Source organism: Mastomys coucha, unplaced genomic scaffold (genome assembly GCF_008632895.1).
Source record: "Mastomys coucha isolate ucsf_1 unplaced genomic scaffold, UCSF_Mcou_1 pScaffold5, whole genome shotgun sequence".
In the NCBI taxonomy this organism is placed as follows: domain Eukaryota; kingdom Metazoa; phylum Chordata; class Mammalia; order Rodentia; family Muridae; genus Mastomys; species Mastomys coucha.
In genome coordinates this window covers 31,244,422-31,262,992 of record NW_022196911.1, presented here as the reverse complement: position 1 = coordinate 31,262,992, position 18,571 = coordinate 31,244,422, and the positions used below count along the sequence as shown (strand labels likewise).

General features: G+C 47.3%; 1 protein-coding gene across 2 annotated transcripts in view; it reads left to right on the top strand.

Moving 5' to 3' along the window:
- Wwc1 (WW and C2 domain containing 1) overlaps positions 1-18,571 on the top strand; it is a 148,978-nt gene that overhangs the window by 91,386 nt on the left and 39,021 nt on the right. For both annotated transcript variants that reach the window (XM_031355125.1, XM_031355126.1), the window contains exons 5-9: positions 141-220; positions 4,775-4,904; positions 7,174-7,320; positions 8,506-8,579; positions 12,860-13,102. In XM_031355125.1, coding sequence (XP_031210985.1) covers positions 141-220; positions 4,775-4,904; positions 7,174-7,320; positions 8,506-8,579; positions 12,860-13,102 — 674 coding nt within the window. The remainder of the gene's footprint in view (positions 1-140; positions 221-4,774; positions 4,905-7,173; positions 7,321-8,505; positions 8,580-12,859; positions 13,103-18,571) is intronic.

Below are 18,571 nucleotides of genomic sequence, written 5' to 3'. Positions count from 1 at the left end.
CTGTTACTTACTGTGTCCAACACATGGGTGGCTCCTTATGCAGCAGCAGTACAGTCAGGGACTTCTGGGTTCCCCTTCCCAGACTGACAGCCCCAAACCCATCTCTGACTCTTTCCTCTGTGTGGTCTTCTGCCATCCAGGTCAACAAGCTGAAGAGAGAGATGGTCCACCTGCAGCATGAGCTACAGTTCAAGGAGCGTGGCTTTCAGACCCTGAAGAAGTAAGTCTGCCCCACAGTGGAGACGGTGGGGCAGTATCCACTGAGGGTCCTCGTCTGCTCTCTCTGTCTCTCCCTTCTCAAGACACATCTTCTCTATTTAAATTCTTTTCCATTGGCATTTGCTAAGATGTCATGTGGAGGAAAACTGAGTTATTTCACACCACAGAGCTCTTTCTCCAGTCCTAGAAGCAAGTGTTAATCATTTCTGTGCTTGCCTGAGCTCTGCTAATTGACCACTAGGCTGTCAGATACAGACAAAGCAAACCCTTTAGTCCCACGACCCTAAACTAAGCCGCTACTTTACCTAGTACCCACTGAGGAAATAGCAGTCTCTTTTAGCAATGAAAGCATTCCTAGGGAATTATGCACCCATCTATGTGCACAGTCCCCTGTGGATGGCATAAAGAAATTACACACTGAACAGACAGATGTCATTTTCATTTATAGGACAGACAGACAGTATAAGAGATAGTGAGAGAGGATAAATAGAGATAGAGAAAGTGGGTGGACAAATCATGTGGACTATGAGGAGTATGAGTTGCTGGGGGGAAGAAAGGACCTCATGTGGAACAGGTACTTGTGGTACTGAGGAAGCCTGGAGGCCAGGATGAGCTTTGATGTGCTCATGGATCCCACATATGTCCCTTCTGCCTGAAGTAAGGGAGACAATTCCTTTTGACAGATGGGAACTGGTGGTTTCACAAGGTCCTAAGGAATGCTGGCTTTTGTCACCAACTTGAGCTATCATTTAAGCCTGGCTACCTGAGACCTAATAGTATTTATTTTTATTATTTATTTACCTGTTGTTTTGATGCTGCTGATAGAGCCCGGGGACTATACACATGCTAGGCATGCGTTCTAGCCACTGAGAGACATCTAGCCCTTGTCTTGTTACAGTTTTGAGGTTGTTTTTTTTTTTGTGCCCAAGAATTGAACCCCACTAGTGCTAAGCACAGTCAACCCCCCACAATCTACACCTCCAGTTCTGAACCACTGGATGACTATCAGTTATTATTGTGGTGCTTGGAGAGTTAATGGATTTTGAAGTTTACATCTCAGTCCCTCTCTGGCCACTACCCTCTCCCCAGATCCAAAAAGCATAAGGCTCCTTAATGCTCCCTCAGTATTCCTGCTTTTGTTGAGGGTCTGGGGAGAGATGACTAAGGCATTCCCATGTAACCTCCAGTGTCTGCAGAGCCTGGGAATGGCGAGCCTCATTCTTCAGGAGTAATTTAGGGAGTTTCCAGAGTCACCGTCACATAGCTAGAGACCGACATGCAATTCTCCTGCCGTCTGAGAGCGGATGTGTCTGCCTCCACTATGTCAGTGACGCAGCCGAGAGTTATTGAGTAGCGATGTCTAAGAATCCATGAGCCTGATTCATACTCAGCCGGAAGAGGTTTTTGTTTGTTTTGTTTTGTTTAAAAAAAAAAAAAGAGGCTGGGGAAATGGCTCGGTGGTTAAGAGAACCCACTGCTCTTCCCAAGGGCTCAGGTTCATTTCCCAGCACCCACATGGTGGTACACAATTGTCTGTAGCTCTAGTTCTAGGGAATCTGACACCCCCACACAGACATACACTCAGGCAAAAATACCAGTGCACATAAAATAAAAACAAGTAATTAATTAAAAAAAAAAAAGAGAGAGAGAGAAAGGTTGATGAAGACCGAAGGAAATCTCTCAAAGACAATGAAGAAAGAAAATCAAAACCAAAGCATGGGAGCTTGGGCCTGCAGCTCAACTCCTTGTGAGCAGGTGGGAAGTAAGACTTAAGCTGTCATTTTGGCAGGGGAGGGGACATGGCAGGGTCTTTCTTTCTATGTTCCACAAAGCCCACTTGCCAGAATTATGTAGACAAGATAGGAAGAAGCAGCTACTGTCAAAGGCTGTGCCCAGCTTCTGAGGCTGCTAGGCGTTTGAGTCCCCAAAGGCTTGAGAGGAAGGATAGCTGCATGTGTTGGAAATCCTAAAACATATCTCCCCAGCACGCACGTACACACACACACACACACACACACACACACACACACACACACACGAACACATGAACAACTTTTCTTTCCCTTCCACCCGAATCCTTCCACCCAAAAGGATTCTTTCACTGAATGTATGATGGTGGCCCTTTGTTCTCCCAGCCCCTTCTTACTCCAGTTCTATCCCAAAGTGTTCTCAGAGCTGCTTGGGTTGCTTAGGGCCTGGAGAAATCAGGTAAAGCCTCTGCAGCCTGGCACACAGACTGCTCTGTCTGTCCTTCTGGGAATGCAAAGCCATTCTTGCCCCGTTTGCAGAGGAGAACTCTACCCAGCCTGCAGACCTACGGAAGCATAAAGCTCTCCCCTGCACCTAGCACCCATGACAGTTTGGGCAGGGCCGCTTCCCATCCTGCCCACGCCCTGGGGATGTTTCTGTGGAATATCACCTGCAGAGCTTTGTGGAGCAATGCTTCTTACGTGAATTTTTTCACACTAAATCTGAGACAGATCTTAGCCAACCTGGCAGGCTTACCCAGGCCCTAGTCCTAGAGAGGAATAGACAAAGCTATTTTTAGTGCAAGATACAATTGGGGCTTTGTTTTCACCCTACGGAAGCCGAAGAAACTGTAGGGGGCAGCTGTGTGGGGACCCCTCCCTGCTGCTCTCTCTCTGGTCCAAGCCATGAGGCCAGGGTGGAAACCTGCTCCCATTCTCGCTTTTCTCCTTTCCGAGTAACTTCCCACTCAGGCTATTTTTAGCCTAGGACAGTTTGGCTATAGCAGGAAGCCAGAGAGGAATGCCTGTTAGGATTTCTCATCCTGTTATAATGGGTTTGTGGTGTTCCCTTGACTGCTAAACTTCCCTTTCTCCACCCTCCACCGAAGCCTCAGGCCAGCCTTTGATGAAAGAATGAGGCAGTTTAAGTATCTGCTCTCAGAACCTTCTCCACAGCTTAGTCCTCTTGAGACCCCCCACTCCTCAGCTCTCTTAAGTCATAGCTCAGTGGCAGGGCACTTGCCACCTATGCGTATGGCTCTGGATTGGATCTCAGCACTTCAAAAAGAGGAGAAGGAGACACTCGGCTCCTTTACACGGCCTTCACTTTCATCAAAACAATCCTACACATAGGGCCCAGATAAACCAATAATCTCCGAGCTGAGGGTGTTTAATCCCTCCTATTTGTACACTACTTCCTTAGGATTTAAGTCCTTTACCTTTTGAGAACGGGTCTGAACACGGTCAGGCAGGTGTCATAACCTGGGCTTCTTTAGAACACCGAGGTTTGTGTGTGGTTGGGAGGCACATCCAGTGCTGCGGTGTAGACTGCTGTAATAGCTGGGGACCCGTGTGATAGCCGGGGTCTTTTTATCCTTACCTGTCATTGTCTTTCAATTCAGCACATTTTTTTCTCCCAGATATTTTCTTTATTTACATGTAAATTTCTCCATTCCCAGTTTCCCCTCCAAAAAAACAAAGAAACAAACAAAAACAACAAAAACAAACCCCTGTTGCCTCCCCCCTCTCCATGCCTGCCACCCCACCCTCTTCCACTTTCTGGCCCTGGCATTCCCCTACACTGGGGCACAGAACCTTCACAGGGCCGAAGTCCTCTCCTCCTATTGATGATCAAATTGCAATCCTCTACTATACACATGCTGCCAGAACAATCAGACTCCTCCATGTACAGTCCTTGGTTGGTGGTTGAGACCCTGGGAGCTCTGAGGGTACTAGTTAGTTCGTATTGTTGTTCGTCCTAAGGGGCTGCAAACCCCTCAGCTCCAATTCAGCACATTTATTACTGACAGGGTTCTCAGGGAGTGAGATGGCTCAGGTAAAAAACTTGCTATGCAAGATGTCCCCTGAGCCCAATCCCCAGAACCCATGCAGGGATGAGGAGGACAGAACCAACTCCACAGAGCTAATTACACCGGCTCTCTACCAAGGGTGATTTTAGACCGTATATTTGGACAATTTATGGGGTAATTTTTTTTTTTTTTTGAGACTGTGTAGCCTTGATTGACGTGGAACTCCCAGAGATCTGCCTGCCTCTGCCTCCCAAGGGTTGGGCTATGTGTCCTGGCAGGAAGTAGTCACAACGCAAGCCTGGGGTATTCCTAAGATTCTGTGAATCAGTGCCTGGGACCCCACTAGCCTGTGACATATAGGACAGGAGACACCATTTCCTCACCCCCAACTCTCTCAGTCCTGCTCACCTCTGTTCTCCAGGGTATCACAGTTAAACCAAGGATTCTACTTCATAAAGTCTTAAGTTCCCAACACAACAAAACGAGGAAAGTTTCTCAGCTCTTGGGCACGTGCTATAGGAACCCCCTCCCCAGCCTCAGGGACTCAGGAAGGAATCAGGAAGACTTTCAGTAAGAGCTCATACTTAGAAGAGCCCAACTCTAAGAGCCATGTTGCCTCTGTATCCTGCAGCCACCCACATTTGCAGGCTGACGAGACCTTCTTTATCTTCTCTGACCTGGAGAAGGCTGGGCGGGATGGAGAAGGCTGGACCGGAGAGCACCTGTGCTTTCTCGCTGTCCTCTTGTGTCTGACCTCTCCTGTTTCCTGGCCTCTAGAATTGATGAGAGAATGTCCGATGCTCAGGGCGGCTACAAACTGGATGAGGCCCAGGCTGTGCTGAGGGAAACCAAAGCCATCAAGAAAGCCATCACCTGTGGAGAAAAGGAGAAGCAAGACCTGATCAAGGTGATGTAGGGCCCCAGGGATGTGGGCTCCTGGAATCCTGGGTATAAGGACTTAACACTGGCTATTTCACATACCACACAAGCTACTGAATTCTCAGTGCCTGATGAATTTCCCTAGTCCAAACTTTTATTTTTATTTTGAGCATTAACATGATACTGCCATGGAAAAGCCCATCTTTGTCTTTGTAGCAGACACAAGACACAATATGGGTACATCAAAATTATCAAGGTGCTTTCTGGCTGTGTGTATAAAAAATACACATGAAACATCAATTTTGTGTTTAGACTTTTGGTCCCATCCCTAAGATAATTTATTATGTAATGCCAAAGGTCTGAAATTTAAAAGAACGAATCATAGGCACTTTGAACTGTAACCCTAACAGTCACTTTCCAGGTGTGTCAGTCACAGGTGCAATCAATTAGAAGACATTGCAATGTGACACTCAGCAGCAGCAGCTCTGCTCTACTGCAGTTAATCCTGCATCCAACAAGTTCTCCGGGGAATCGTTTGGTCATCCTCAGTGTACCGATGAGAAGCTGGCCAGTGACAGCGGGTGCCCTGAACTACTCCTTGCTGTCCGTGAACAGCCTGTTCTTGGGTTACAATCCTATTGTTTGCCAAAGTTATACTTACCTTTACCAGGTTTCTTGAGATTGGGCCCCCCCCCACCCCGACCCCGACCCTTTTATAAAGGAGAGAAGGGAGGCCCAGGAGCACTGAGTGACTTGCTTGAGGCCATTCAATCAGTGCCAGTGGCAGAGCTAGAATAGAAGCTCTGCCTGGTCGTACTACCAAAGTCAGCTTCTTACCACCAGCCCTTACCACCCGTCTTGGTTTTTGGTTTTTGTTCTTTTCTTTTTAAAAGATTTATTTATTTATTTTATGTAAGTACATTGTAGCTGTTTTCAGACACACCAGAAAAGGGCATCCGATCTCATTACAGATGTTTGTGAGCCACCATGAGGTTGCTGGGATTTGAACTCAGGACTTTCAGAAGAGCAATCAGTACTCTTAACTCCTGAGCCATCTCTCTAGCCCCACGCATCTTGTTTTTGATGGACCAATCACAGAGCCATTTAACCTGAGCATCATAAAGACCTTTAGTCAGTCTCCTCTGTTCTCTGAGCTGGGAACTGAACTACCAAGATAAATCTATAACACAGTGATGGAGCTAAGTGCTTTTGCATGTGTGGCTCAGATGATGGCCATTCTACAGATAAGGACAATCTGGCTCAGCAAGCGGCAGAGTCATCAGTCAGACCCTGAGATGTGGTTCACAAACCCATTGCCTCCCCCTGAATGTAATCCCCACTCAGAAGCCACTTAACCCTCAAGACGCCTTCCCATCACTCCACTGACCCCAGGAGTCCAAAGACTCAGAATCACCGTGGCTAGCTTCGGAAGAAAAGGTCAACAAACAACAGGACTGCGGCCCACCAACAGGGTGCTCATGGACGGCAAAGAGTAGTTCTGCTTGTGACTAGAGGTTCAGAGCACCCTGTTGTCCCTTGCCAGCTTCTCATCAGCACAGTGAGGATGATCAGATAACTCCTCAGAGAACTTGCAATGGAGCTGGAAAGACAAGTTGCGGTGTCTTCTAATTGAATGTACCTGGAATTGACACACCTATAAAGTAACAGTCCTAGTTAGGGGTACAGTCGCTACGATGAGAGACCATTACCAACAGCTGGTTGAGGAGGAAAGGGTTTATTTTGTTCACCCTTTCACTTTTAGTCCACCATTGGAGGAAGTTGGGGACCAGGAACTTAAACAAGGCAGGAACCTGGAGTCAGGAGCTGATGCTGGGGCCATGGAGGAGTGTCGCTTACTAGCCTGCTCCTCATGGCTTGCTCAGCCTGCTTTTTATTTGATTGTATGTATGTATTCATTCACTCACTTTACATCTGGATTGAAGGCCCCCCCCCCCCGCCTTCTCTCCTTCCAGTCCCACCCTTTCTCGCCCAGGGGGCGGCACAACCCAAAATGGGCTGAGCCCTCCCCTATCAATCACCAATTAAGAAAATGCCCTATCTGTTTCCTTCTGGAGGTATTTTCTCAATTGAGGTTCCCCTCTTCTTGAATGACTCTAGCTTGTGCCAAGTTGAGCACTGGCTATTCTTCCAGAGGATGCAGGTTCAATTCCCAGCGCTCCCATGGTGGCTTACAACCATCTATGTCCCCAGTCCCAGGGGATCTGGTGTCCTTTCCTGGACTCCTGAGGGCATTGACAATAAGAGACAACACTCACTGCCCCCCCCACCCCCCGCAGAGTCTCGCCATGCTAAAGGACGGCTTCCGGACAGACAGAGGGTCACACTCCGACCTATGGTCCAGCAGCAGCTCTCTGGAGAGTTCAAGCTTCCCAATGCCAAAGCAGTTCCTGGATGTGAGCTCGCAGACAGACATCTCCGGGAGTGTGAGTAGGCCGGGTGGCATCCGGGAGGCCGCTCTAGGAGGATGGCCGGCTATTCTTAGATCACCTGAGGAGCAGCCTGTGGCTGCTACTTGGCTCTGTGGAACTCAGTTGGCCCCAGAAGACATGAAATGGTGGTATGAAGAAAGGCTGGTGTTGGGGATACTGCAGTTTAAGTACTGTCTGGCAAGAGCTGGTGCCTGCAGGCCCTGCCCACAAGGCGTTGTTAATGCGTGAAACATCTTTCTCTCATCTCTTTCATACCGTTTAGTAGCTCCGTTCTAGTTTTCTTTGACCAGCTGGAGAGCAGAGTTTCTCTCTCTCTCCTTGTTCCCCACACAATGCTTGCAGCTTTCAGACAGCTGCTGCCTCTTGGTGCCAAGGTTCAGCCTGGTCTCAGTAGAGGGTAGTGAAAATACCACCCAGCATGAAAGTGACTACGTAGAACCAGGCCACAGTGAGTGTGATCCTCAGAGAACCTTTGCTCTCCTGGAGCCCAGAACGCTGGATGGATCGGCCTCCTAGCTTCCCCGTTGGCTAAACGCTACCCCGGCCTGATTTCTGTAGCTATTCCCCGACTAGTAAGGGGATGCTCTGTTCTAAGGGTGATCCTGTGAGCCTCAAGTTTCTTGTTTCTGACAGTCATCTTCAGATACAGGCTGTTCCCCCTTCCCTGTCCCAGCCACTCACCCAAGTCCCAAGCCCCCTGAAAGCCACACTAGGTATGCTTTTTTACATTCTGGGATTGAGCCTTACCCAGGGCTCCCTCACTGTAGTCTCTATGAGCTTTCAGTTGAGCCTCTGCTTGGTCTGCACAGGTTGGAGATTGTGTATTTTCTGCTACTGTTCCCTCTCACCTGCAGTCCTCTGGGTGTCTGTAACCTGCTTTGGCCCTTTTCCACTGTTAGATTACAGAACTGTGGGCCTTTGCTTTCTTTTCCCAAAGTACTGACATACTGCAGTTTAAGTACTGCAGTATAAGACTGTTCTTACGGACCCAATGGAAGAAAAGTATTTTGTCTAACCATCTTCCCCACAATCTACACAGCCAGCCCAGTGATTGGGGACTATTTTTGGTTCTGCCCACATACCCTGTCAAGTCTCCCATGAGCTATTGAATCCTTGCTCAGCGTTGGCTTCACTGCGGTAACCCTGTAATTCCTGTCTCTGTTCTTATCTGCCCTCTAGTTCAGCACCAGCAGCAACAATCAGTTGGCCGAGAAGGTCAGATTGCGCCTTCGGTATGAAGAGGCGAAGAGAAGGTAATTCACAGCTGGAGCTGTGGAAAGATCATGAAGGGATCCCTGTGAACATGCCTTTGGTGTTTGGGGGCAAGGGGGTTGGTCTTTGGTTTGGTTTAGTTTTGGTTTTTTGGTTTTTTGAGACAGGGTTCCTCTTTCTAGCCCTGTCCTAGAACTAGCTCTCTAGACCAGGATCCACCTGCCTCTGTTTCTGGGCTCAAAGGTGTGCGCCACTACTTCCCAGCAAACACTTCTCTTATTTAATCCTCACGTAGATTGTAAAGGTAGACGGAATCATCTTTATATGTTAATCCTCCCGAATTCAAAGAGGAAATTACTGACCCAAGACACTGTGATAGAACAGCTGAACTATGTGTGAACCCAGATCTGTTTAACCTAGTCATTTTTCTATTTCCCTGTCTTGGTTTCTATAGTCAATGCTTTCTGATGTTCTTGGAATCAGTTTGGTTTGAAGAAGCAATAAGTTTGTTTGATTTGGCTCAGCAACAAGCTAAAGAAGACTGTGGGCATTTCTCACTTCACCAAGAAAGTGTTATTTGTGATAGTCTTCTTTTATTGTTACAAACCCAGGGCTGTAAGCATTCCAGACAAGTGCAACAGCTTTGTCTCTAGTTGTTTCTCTAGGTGTGTTGTGTGTTTATTTTAGGCAAGGTTTCTCCATGTTATCCAGGCTAGCTGGCCTTGAATGGACCTGTAGTTCAGGAAGGCTTTTTACGATTTGGGGGATCAGGGTGAGGATACTGGAATTGAATCCAGGTCCATGCACATGCTAGGCACTTCTGCTGTTGAGCTAAGACTCTGGCCTGATTTATTGTTGTTATGTGCATATGACCTGTGTGCTGGGCCATCGTGGGGAGGCACACAGGTCACTGTGCATAGGTCAGAAGGCAACTCTGTGGAGCCTGTTTTCTCCTTCCACACTGGGCTCTGATGACTGAGTGTGTGTCGCTGAATGACGAGCACCCTTACCTGCTGAGCCCTCTCACCAGCCCCACAGATGAATGAAAATAAATTTTATTATGAAATCAATCATAAATCCTGAAATAGCACCTCCTGCTTCAACCGCTTGTACTCCAGGAGTTTCAGACATTCTGTGGCTGTATAGACTCTTAATCAGTTAGGTTTGACCATCACAATGATAAAGTCATAAATCTAGCCTTTCCAGATCAGTTGTGGAAAAGTATAAACTGATTATTTATTGTACTAAACATACTTGTGCACTTAGGGGCTTATCTCATTTTTAAAACTTACAGCAGGGCTCAGTGGGTAAGGGCGATTGCCAACAAGCCCAGCATCCTGAGCTCGATCCCAAGGTTCTGCATGGAAGGAGAGAGCTGACTCCAGCAAGTTAGTCTCTGGCCTCCACAAATACATGGCATGGCATGCACACCTACACACCTGCACAAACAAACAACTAAACGTGATAACTTTAAAGCTTACAGTAGAGTGCCTATCTTATTATTTGCTAGAGAGAAGTTTGGTGTAGGATGTTCCATGACTTTCTCAGGTAGTGCAGTTAAAATTTGAACCTTGGATGTTTAGGCTTTGAGTTCATGGTATTGTTTCTGCATTCCACATGGGTCTTACCAGTGTTTTGATGATAACTAAACTTATTAACATCAGTTGCTTTCCATACCAAGTTGCCAGTCTAGAAGCTTCTCAGTAGGGCCAGTTACAATGTAGCGGTAGGGCCAGCTACAGTGTAGCGGTGCCCAGCCTGCAGTTCTGCCAGTTCCCAGAGAGCAGCACAACACTTTGCAGTAGTGTCTGCAATTGAGTGGATAAAAGGAAGTAAAGGAAAAGGAATTCAGCCGTCTAACTCAGCCCTCCCCCAGCTGGGGGCTTTGGCCTTAGGCTCAGCTAGATCCAGGGTTGGATAGTACAGCTTAAATTTAGTCTGGTCTTCTCTTCCCTGCTTGCCTTGGGCTTGGCTTTATCCTCAAGCAGGCTTTTCTATGGAAACAGCAACATGGATCTCCAGGAGGTCTAAGCTTCCAGGTTTCCCTCCTCCGCAGAAAGGCTACCTTTCTTTCCCAACTGATGGGTGTGTCTTATTTAGTGCTTTTGTTTATCTGTTTGGGGGATGGTGTGTTTGTGTTTTCAGTTTTTGAGACAGGGTCTTGCTGTGAATCCCACGATCCACCATCCTCCTCCTCCTGTCATAGCCTCCCACACAGTATTCCCGAAAGTTTTGATAAGATGCTGGGTCTGGGAGTCACAGGTAGTTTTGAATGGCCTGTCATTGTGGAGGGCCAGTAGAGGATAGGGGAATTAGAACCTCCAGAAGGTCCAGGTGTGGGCCATGTGGTCATTCAGGGAGGGGGACCGAGGTCAGCTCACAAGTGACTTGAGGACATATCCTTCCCTCAGGACAAGTTAGGATAATGACAAAAAGAAAATTGGCTAATGGTGAGGTGAGAATGAACCTGTCCAGTGTGTATTATTTAGGCTCCCACTAAGAGCTCAGCAAGATAGCAGCATTTGTGTATCTGCGCCTCTCATCCTTGAACCTTTGATCCCTTCCTACCAATAACAATGTCTGTCTTAGATGATCAGGCAGAAAGACATGGGGAAATGGAGGGCTCCGGTCTTAAAGGATGGGAGAGATATAGTGCTAGTCCAAGGAACCCTCTCCTGATCAGCCCTGCAGGGTTTATCCTCTTTGTAAATCTGAGGGAGAGACTAGTAGTTACATCTGATTCTGCCAAGGTTGGATGACCTAAGGTTGGCCTTAGGATGGCCTGGGAAAGGCACCCTGGGAAGTACACCAAGGAAGACATCAGTCACTCCTTGGAGTCCTGCTTGGAGCTAAGTCCCACCAAAGTCTATCATATCACTCGAGCCTTTAAGCACTGGGGACCAGCAACCACATATTCATCAATTGCTATGTACATGAATATGAAATTAAATAATTATCCCAGAATTCCTGTGGGACCCTTGGTTGGAGAAAGAGCTAGAAGGGTTGGTCTATATAGAACTTTGGCTACATATCACAGGATATCTTGACTACAGTAGTATTTTGATAAAGAAAGTTTAGCCACATTTCACAGAAAGCCTTGGCCCACAAGGACTGGCCATGTGTGGTGATTTTTTTTTTTAATCTTGCATGAGCCAGAGTGCACCTGTGCAATGAGATCAAGAAGTCTTTTGTATCTGCCCCTTAGGGTTGCGGTAACACCAGGTCATGAGAGCCCAGAGAACTCTGCAGAGGCCAGATCCTAAAAGTTAGGGTGTGGCTGCTTTTGGAGGTTTATAGCAAAACTCTTTTAAGTCACGTAAGAATAATATCCAATGTCTATAGAATACTTGGCAATATGTAGAGTTCTTTTTGCAAATCTTTAATGTGTTACTCATGGGCTGTCTTAGGTTACCATTATTATCCCCAACTAACAGATAAGGATCCTAGGTTTCAGGAAAGTTAATATTCCGGGCTGCTAACTGCTTTCCTTAACATTCAATAAGTACCTGCCACAGACCAGGCATTATACTAGAAGCTGGGACACCAAAATATTTTTTGTTGTTGCTGATCTTGGGAATCAAAAAACCCATTATCTTATTTATGTGAAAGCATATGTTACACCACAGAGACCTTAAATGTCCCATTTTTTTCCAATAAATTATTCTTTCCATCATAAAAGTCAAGGCCCAAACTCCTTACTCTGGGTCTCTAAACTTCAAGTTCATGGCTGTTCTTCTCATAACACCGCTACCACACTCAGAACTAAGAGCACATGGGTACCCCCAGCCCAGTGATTACCCCCTGGTGAACATTCAGTACCTGTTGTACACAGACCCTCTGCATACATCATCACTGGCTTTTCCCTGTTTCGGAGGATAAGTAATTGCTTCTCCCATCTCTAAGGCTTGGGGCATTTCCCCATAACTAATAAGTTGTCCAACCAGTGATAGCAGTAGCTATAAACCTTTAATGAGGGCTAAATATGTGCCAAATACTATGCTTTGTGAGTATACATGTGTGCATGCATGCGTGTGTACAAAACCTTCAGCCACCAACTCAGGAAGGAGATCTTAAAATTCCCTTCAGAAATGTGAGCGCCCCACCCAGGGTCTTAGCGCTCAAGGTAAGATGCCTGCCATGGGATCCAGTCTCTCTTGCAGCCTTGATCAGGCTCAAACCTGATCAAGAAGAAAGCAGTAACTGTCAAAGTCTGCTCTGAGGATGTCCTCGATGCTGGTACTTCATGTCCTTAGAAAAACAACCAACCTGTTTCCCAGTTCCCACGACAGTTTCTCATCTCTCATGCCTTCTCGACTCCCAGGATCGCCAATCTCAAGATCCAGCTGGCCAAACTTGATAGTGAGGCCTGGCCTGGGGTGCTAGACTCAGAGAGGGACCGACTGATCCTCATCAATGAGAAGGAGGAACTTCTGAAGGAGATGCGTTTCATCAGCCCCCGGAAATGGACCCAGGGAGAGGTGGAGCAGCTGGAGATGGCCCGAAGGCGACTAGAGAAGGACTTACAGGCAGCCCGGGACACCCAGAGCAAGGCGCTGACTGAGAGGTGGGTCTAGGATTAGGAGCTAAGTCCCCATGGGCCTGGGAAAAGGGAGAACATGCCAATCTGACCTGTGAGCCCAGAAGGAGCCAGGAGTGAGAGGTCATGGAGGGAATACCTGAGCAGCCCAGTGAGCACCATCAGTTAGAGATGCCGCAGCTTTTCAGAGTGGCACATCAGAAAAGATGACTTATCTCCCTGTCCACCGGGACCCTGGTCCTTCATACGGGAAGCTTTCAAGTAAGCCCTGTAGCACTTTATCGTCTGGGGTAGTGGTTTTCCAGTGTTGTAATGATGACTCTCTATCACTTGTGTGAGCAGACACTCACAGGTTTCCCACATTGAGCATCTCTGCTTTACATACTTGGCTTGTACCCAACGTCACTGGGGAGAGCGTATTCCTGCTCTCAAACACATAGCACACATTTGAAAACGACTGTGCTTGTGGGGAGGTGTGGGTCCTCTGATGCTTCCTCTCTTTTGTTTAATGGTCAGCCTTCTGCACCCATGGGTTCCAGTCTTAGGCTGAAAGTGTTTGAGTTACTCTTAACAATTAATTTTATAGCACTTGGATTGTGTTTGGGTACGATGCATAATAGATGATTTAAAGCACACAGGAGAGCTGGTAAGATTGCTCAGTAGACAAAGGTGCTTGCCACCAAGTCTTGACAAACTGAGTCTAATCCCCAAGAAAGAGAGGAAAACTCAGACACATATGTACACACATACACAAACACATACATTATAATAATATATAAATATCATTAAATAATATAAAGCATACAGGAGAATACTTATATGCAGTATACAGGGACTATTTTATTTATATGCAGTCTTGAATATCTGAATGCTTTGGTATCCACGGGTGGGGGAGCAGGGGGTGGTATCTGCAGCCATCTTAAGGCTATATGCCTATGTCTTTTTCTTCTTCATGACCTACCAAATTGATTTCAGCACATTTTGGGGGTGGGGGTGGGGTTGAAATTTGAAGACCAGCGGTATACATGGGAGTTGAAGACTAGAATGCTTATGGGCCAGGCAAGTAATGAAAATGCTAGAGGCCCGCCTAACTGTAGACCTGTCAGTCTGGAGGGCACTGCCCCTACTTTTCTACAGTGGCTGCAATTTCTTAGATCCAGCAAACAAGAGAATGGGCTACATGCTCCCTGTGGCTCTTATATTTCTCTTTCTGCAGTACTAGAGATGCAGCCCAGGGCCTCACACATGCTAGGCAAGTATTCCACTCTTGAGCTATACATCACAGTAGAACTTCATCACTTGGGTTCTTAATTTTCAAATACTGACAATTAATGCAGACTGTCAGGAAGCTGTTAGCCAACCTCATCTTTGACCTTGACTCAAGAAGCAAGCTACAAGGTCATGCTGTCTGCCTTATGCCTAGACTCTACATTTCCTTTGGTGCTTCCTGCAACCCCTACTCCCAAAATACAAAGTAGGGAATTGTATTTGAAGGAGACCCTCCAATCCCCAGGCATCCATTCATCTGTCTGCCCACCCATCAATCCATCCATCCATCCATCATCCATCTGTTCATCCATCCACTCACTCATAGAAGTTAGCATGACTATTACATGAGGTCAGAATGAGAAGGCTCCTGTCCACGAGTCAGTGTTTTGGTCACTTTTCTGTTGCTGTGAGAAATCAGTGTGACCAAGACAACTTAGAGGATCTGGGAAAAGGGAGAACATGCCAATCTGACCTGTGAGCCCAGAAGGAGCCAGGAGTGAGAGGACATGGAGGGAATACCTGAGCAGCCCAGTGAGCACCATCAGTTAGAGATGCCGCAGCTTTTCAGAGTTTTCCAATAGAGGAATTTATTTGAGCTTACAGTTACAGAGGGTTACAGTTGATGCTGGCAGGGAAGCATGGTAGCAAGGGGCTGGAGCAACAAGCTGAGAGCAAACCATACATAGGGCAGGGCCGGAAGCTCTCAAATCCTGGTCCCAGTGACACACTTCCACTTCCTCCAGAGAGTCTACACCTCCTAAATGTCCCCAAACAGCTCCACCAGTTGGGAAACAAATATCCAAATGAGCCTATGGAGAACATTTTCATCCAGACCCTGGCAGTCACCAAGGGACCCTTCCCCAGCGGCCAAATCTGCTAGGAACTGGACCTCAGACCTTCCAGCTTCTCGGACCATAGGACATAGATCATCAAATATAGGAGAGATCGAAGGAGAGAGAGAAAGAGAGGGGGGAGAGAGAGAGAGAGAATGAGAACACAAGGGGGGGGGATTCTTTCCAATGATTGTAACCCTCTTCTGACTATTTCTATTTTGTCCATAGCAGACCTTGAGCTATGTTTCCCCACCCCAACCCCTCCTTAAAGAGAGCAGAGTCGAAGCTGGTGATCTTTCATTTTAATTTTTTATATTAATATAAATAGTGCTTGTAAATATTTACAAAGCAGGGTGATATTTCAGCGTATGTCCACCTTGAATGATGGGGACACCAGGATAATTGGCATTTCTGCTCTTCCCATTTATCATCTCTGAATTAGGAGCCTTCAGACTCTCCTCCCTGCTTTGAAATACATTGCAGGTTGTTCACTGCAGCTACCCAGCTGCAAGAGAGAACACCAGAACTAATTCCCCATGTGAATGTATTTCGGGATTCATTATCCGGCCTCCCTCCAACCTTCCCAGTGACCACAGCTCTTCTCTGCTGCTGCGAGATTGGTTTTTATAGCTTCTAAAATGAGGACACGCAGTGTTTATCTAGGCCCAGTTTATTTCATTTAACACGACGTCTTCCAGATCCATCTATCTCACTCCAAATAACAGTATTTCATTCTCTCTCTCTTTTTATGATTTAATAATATTTGTACAGGCATATACACACCCACCCACACACAGTCATTTTCAAATGTGTGTAATTGTGCGGGGAGCAGGAGTAAGCGAGGGGATTCACTTTCCCAGCAATCCAAGGTACAAGCCGAGTTGGTAAAGCAAAGAAACATGCCTGTGTCCCAGGAGAAGCCGTCGATCGGGGAAGGGCCAGTGTCTGTGTGTGCTCTGGGAATACACAGCCCTGTGGCCCCTGACCTCTAAAGCGCCCAGCTCGCAAATGTGTCCTCACTACTGAGTAAGCTCCGCTTTCACTAATGTCTGATGCGTGTTCAGCCTCTGCCCAGCCCCTCAGGGCCTCAAAGAATCCCTTGATTGCCCAATCTCTCCTGGCCAATACGTGACCAGAACTACTAACATCTAGAATCTATCCACTTTACTCCTGTCCTCTACTGGCAGGGATGGCCAGCCAGCTCTGATCCATCACTAATCCAGTATAAGAAGGAAAACAGCGGACCTTAAATCATTTTTGTTTTATAACCCTCAGAAGCACTTGCCCAAAGGTACTAGGTTTTCCTGGAGCCATACCCTTTGGCAATAAGGGTTCTGTCTCTATGTCCTGTACCTGTACTGTGGAAAGTATAAATGGATGAGTGACCTGGGCAGGTCCTTATTGAGCATCTGTGCCACTTCCTGTATTCTCATCTGCCGCTAGACCCAGTGACTGTCTCTGGGAGCCTTTGGCTGTCCATCATCTTCTCTGCCAGAAGTTAGAGAGAATACATTGGATCATCTTGATTCTCTGATTAATTCTCGCTGGGTCAAAAGAGACACCTTATATATGCTTCCAATATGAGCTTCATTTGCTTCATAGAGAGAAAAGAAGGCAAAAGCCCCGAGTATCAGAAGTCTGCAAGCAGGCATTAGACCAGATTGTGAATCGAGATGTTGACCTACTGTGAAAGCTTGTCTTTCTTGAAGCTAGAGGTTCCTTTAAGCGCCCCTCAGGTGTACTGTATGTGCCAGACCTAGTAACTTGAGAGCAACCTGTTTTATAGATGAGGAAATCAAGGCTCATCTGACATCACCCAGGGACAGAGCTGGGATTAGAAGCAACCGTATTTCCTTACTAACTTTTAAGCATCTGTCCACTCAGAAGGCCTTTCAATATTGCTTTCAACTCCATCTTTCAAAGGTCCAGGAGCTCCGATGGAACATGGACTCCCCAAGCCAGTCTAGGGAGCCTAGACTCTCCACTCCTCCATTGATCTGACCACACAGAGGTCCTGGAGGGCAAGGTTCTTGGGGGAATGCTGGGAAGGCAGTGAGCACGGGGACAAGAAGCCGTGTGTGCCCTAAGAGGGGTCTGAGGAGAGAAGCCACAGCAATAGTTGGGCAGGAACTGATGAATCTGTAGCTGTATGATTCTGATCCCTGTCTGTCTGTCTTCACTGCTAGGCCTCCAGATTCCTGCTTTCTTTCTCTGTAAGCTCTCCCCCTCCTTCTCTCTTCCTATTCCCCTCTCTCTCCCTCTCTCCCTCTCCTTCTCTCTCTGTCTCTCTCTGTCTGTCTTTTGGTCTGTTTGTGTGTGCATCCCTTTCTCTGTCTTCTCTCTGTTTCACCTCTCCTGTGCCCCTTTTTACATTTCTCCTTCTTGCTCCCCTCCCTTTGTCCCTCAGAACTGCCTTCACATTCTTTATATTCCCCCGTGCTTCACTCTCTCCCAGCCATGTGTCAGAGCTGGTGTACAGTCACACGGGATGCTAGTCAGATCATGGGCACCGTGCCCCACCCCCACCCGCAATGCTGGGGACCAATTCTGCAGGCCTGAGATGCAGCCCAGGCTATTGCATTTTTAACCAGCATCCCAGGTGCGAAGCTATAGCTTGTGGGCATTCAGGCCTCAGCCCCCTGTATCTTCTTCCTAGCTCCATGACTGATGTATTCACAGCCTCCCAGCATGTGCCGGGCACGTCCCTCACATGCCATCTGGACTGCTAAGCCTGCTGCTACTGAGAGGGGACCGCTGCACCTGTGTGTCACTGTCTGTGCCTACCCTGTGCCATGCTCAGGGAGTCCTATCAGTCTGACAACAGTTCCTCTCGGGATCTGCATTTACCCCAGTGTGCCCTGGCTTGCTCTGTAGAAACCAAGAGTTCCACCTCTTGACCCCAGACTTATCCTCCTTTATGGGCTGTGCTCTTAGAGAGAGAGGGATGGGACATTCCACAGCCTCATCCACTCCATTGAGAATTCTGGGGTTTCTTCATTATAGGACCCCATCTGCCAGCCTGCCTTCTGTCCCTATCAGCCCCAGGCAAGAATCTGAAAGGAAGGCTTTAGAGATTGAGTTGCCCAACTCATCATGCCAAGGACAGTTAGCCTACTGCTCTGGTTGTCCTGTGAGTAATTTCGCAGGTTCGCTTGCCCGGTAACAAGCTGTTAAAAATCATTCTCCCTGTGCAATACCATTACATCCTAAATCAATACATTGTGTTAAGGTTCCTCCCTTGGTCTCTAAGGTATGGCAGGTGGCGGCACACTTTACTATAGACTTTGCATATAGAGCCTCCTTCTCCACAACACCAGAGTAAGACCTTTCTGCCCAGTTCCTGTGCCCGTGCCCTTGGCCTGGAGTGGGCATCTATTAGGGCATGGGCTTTGTT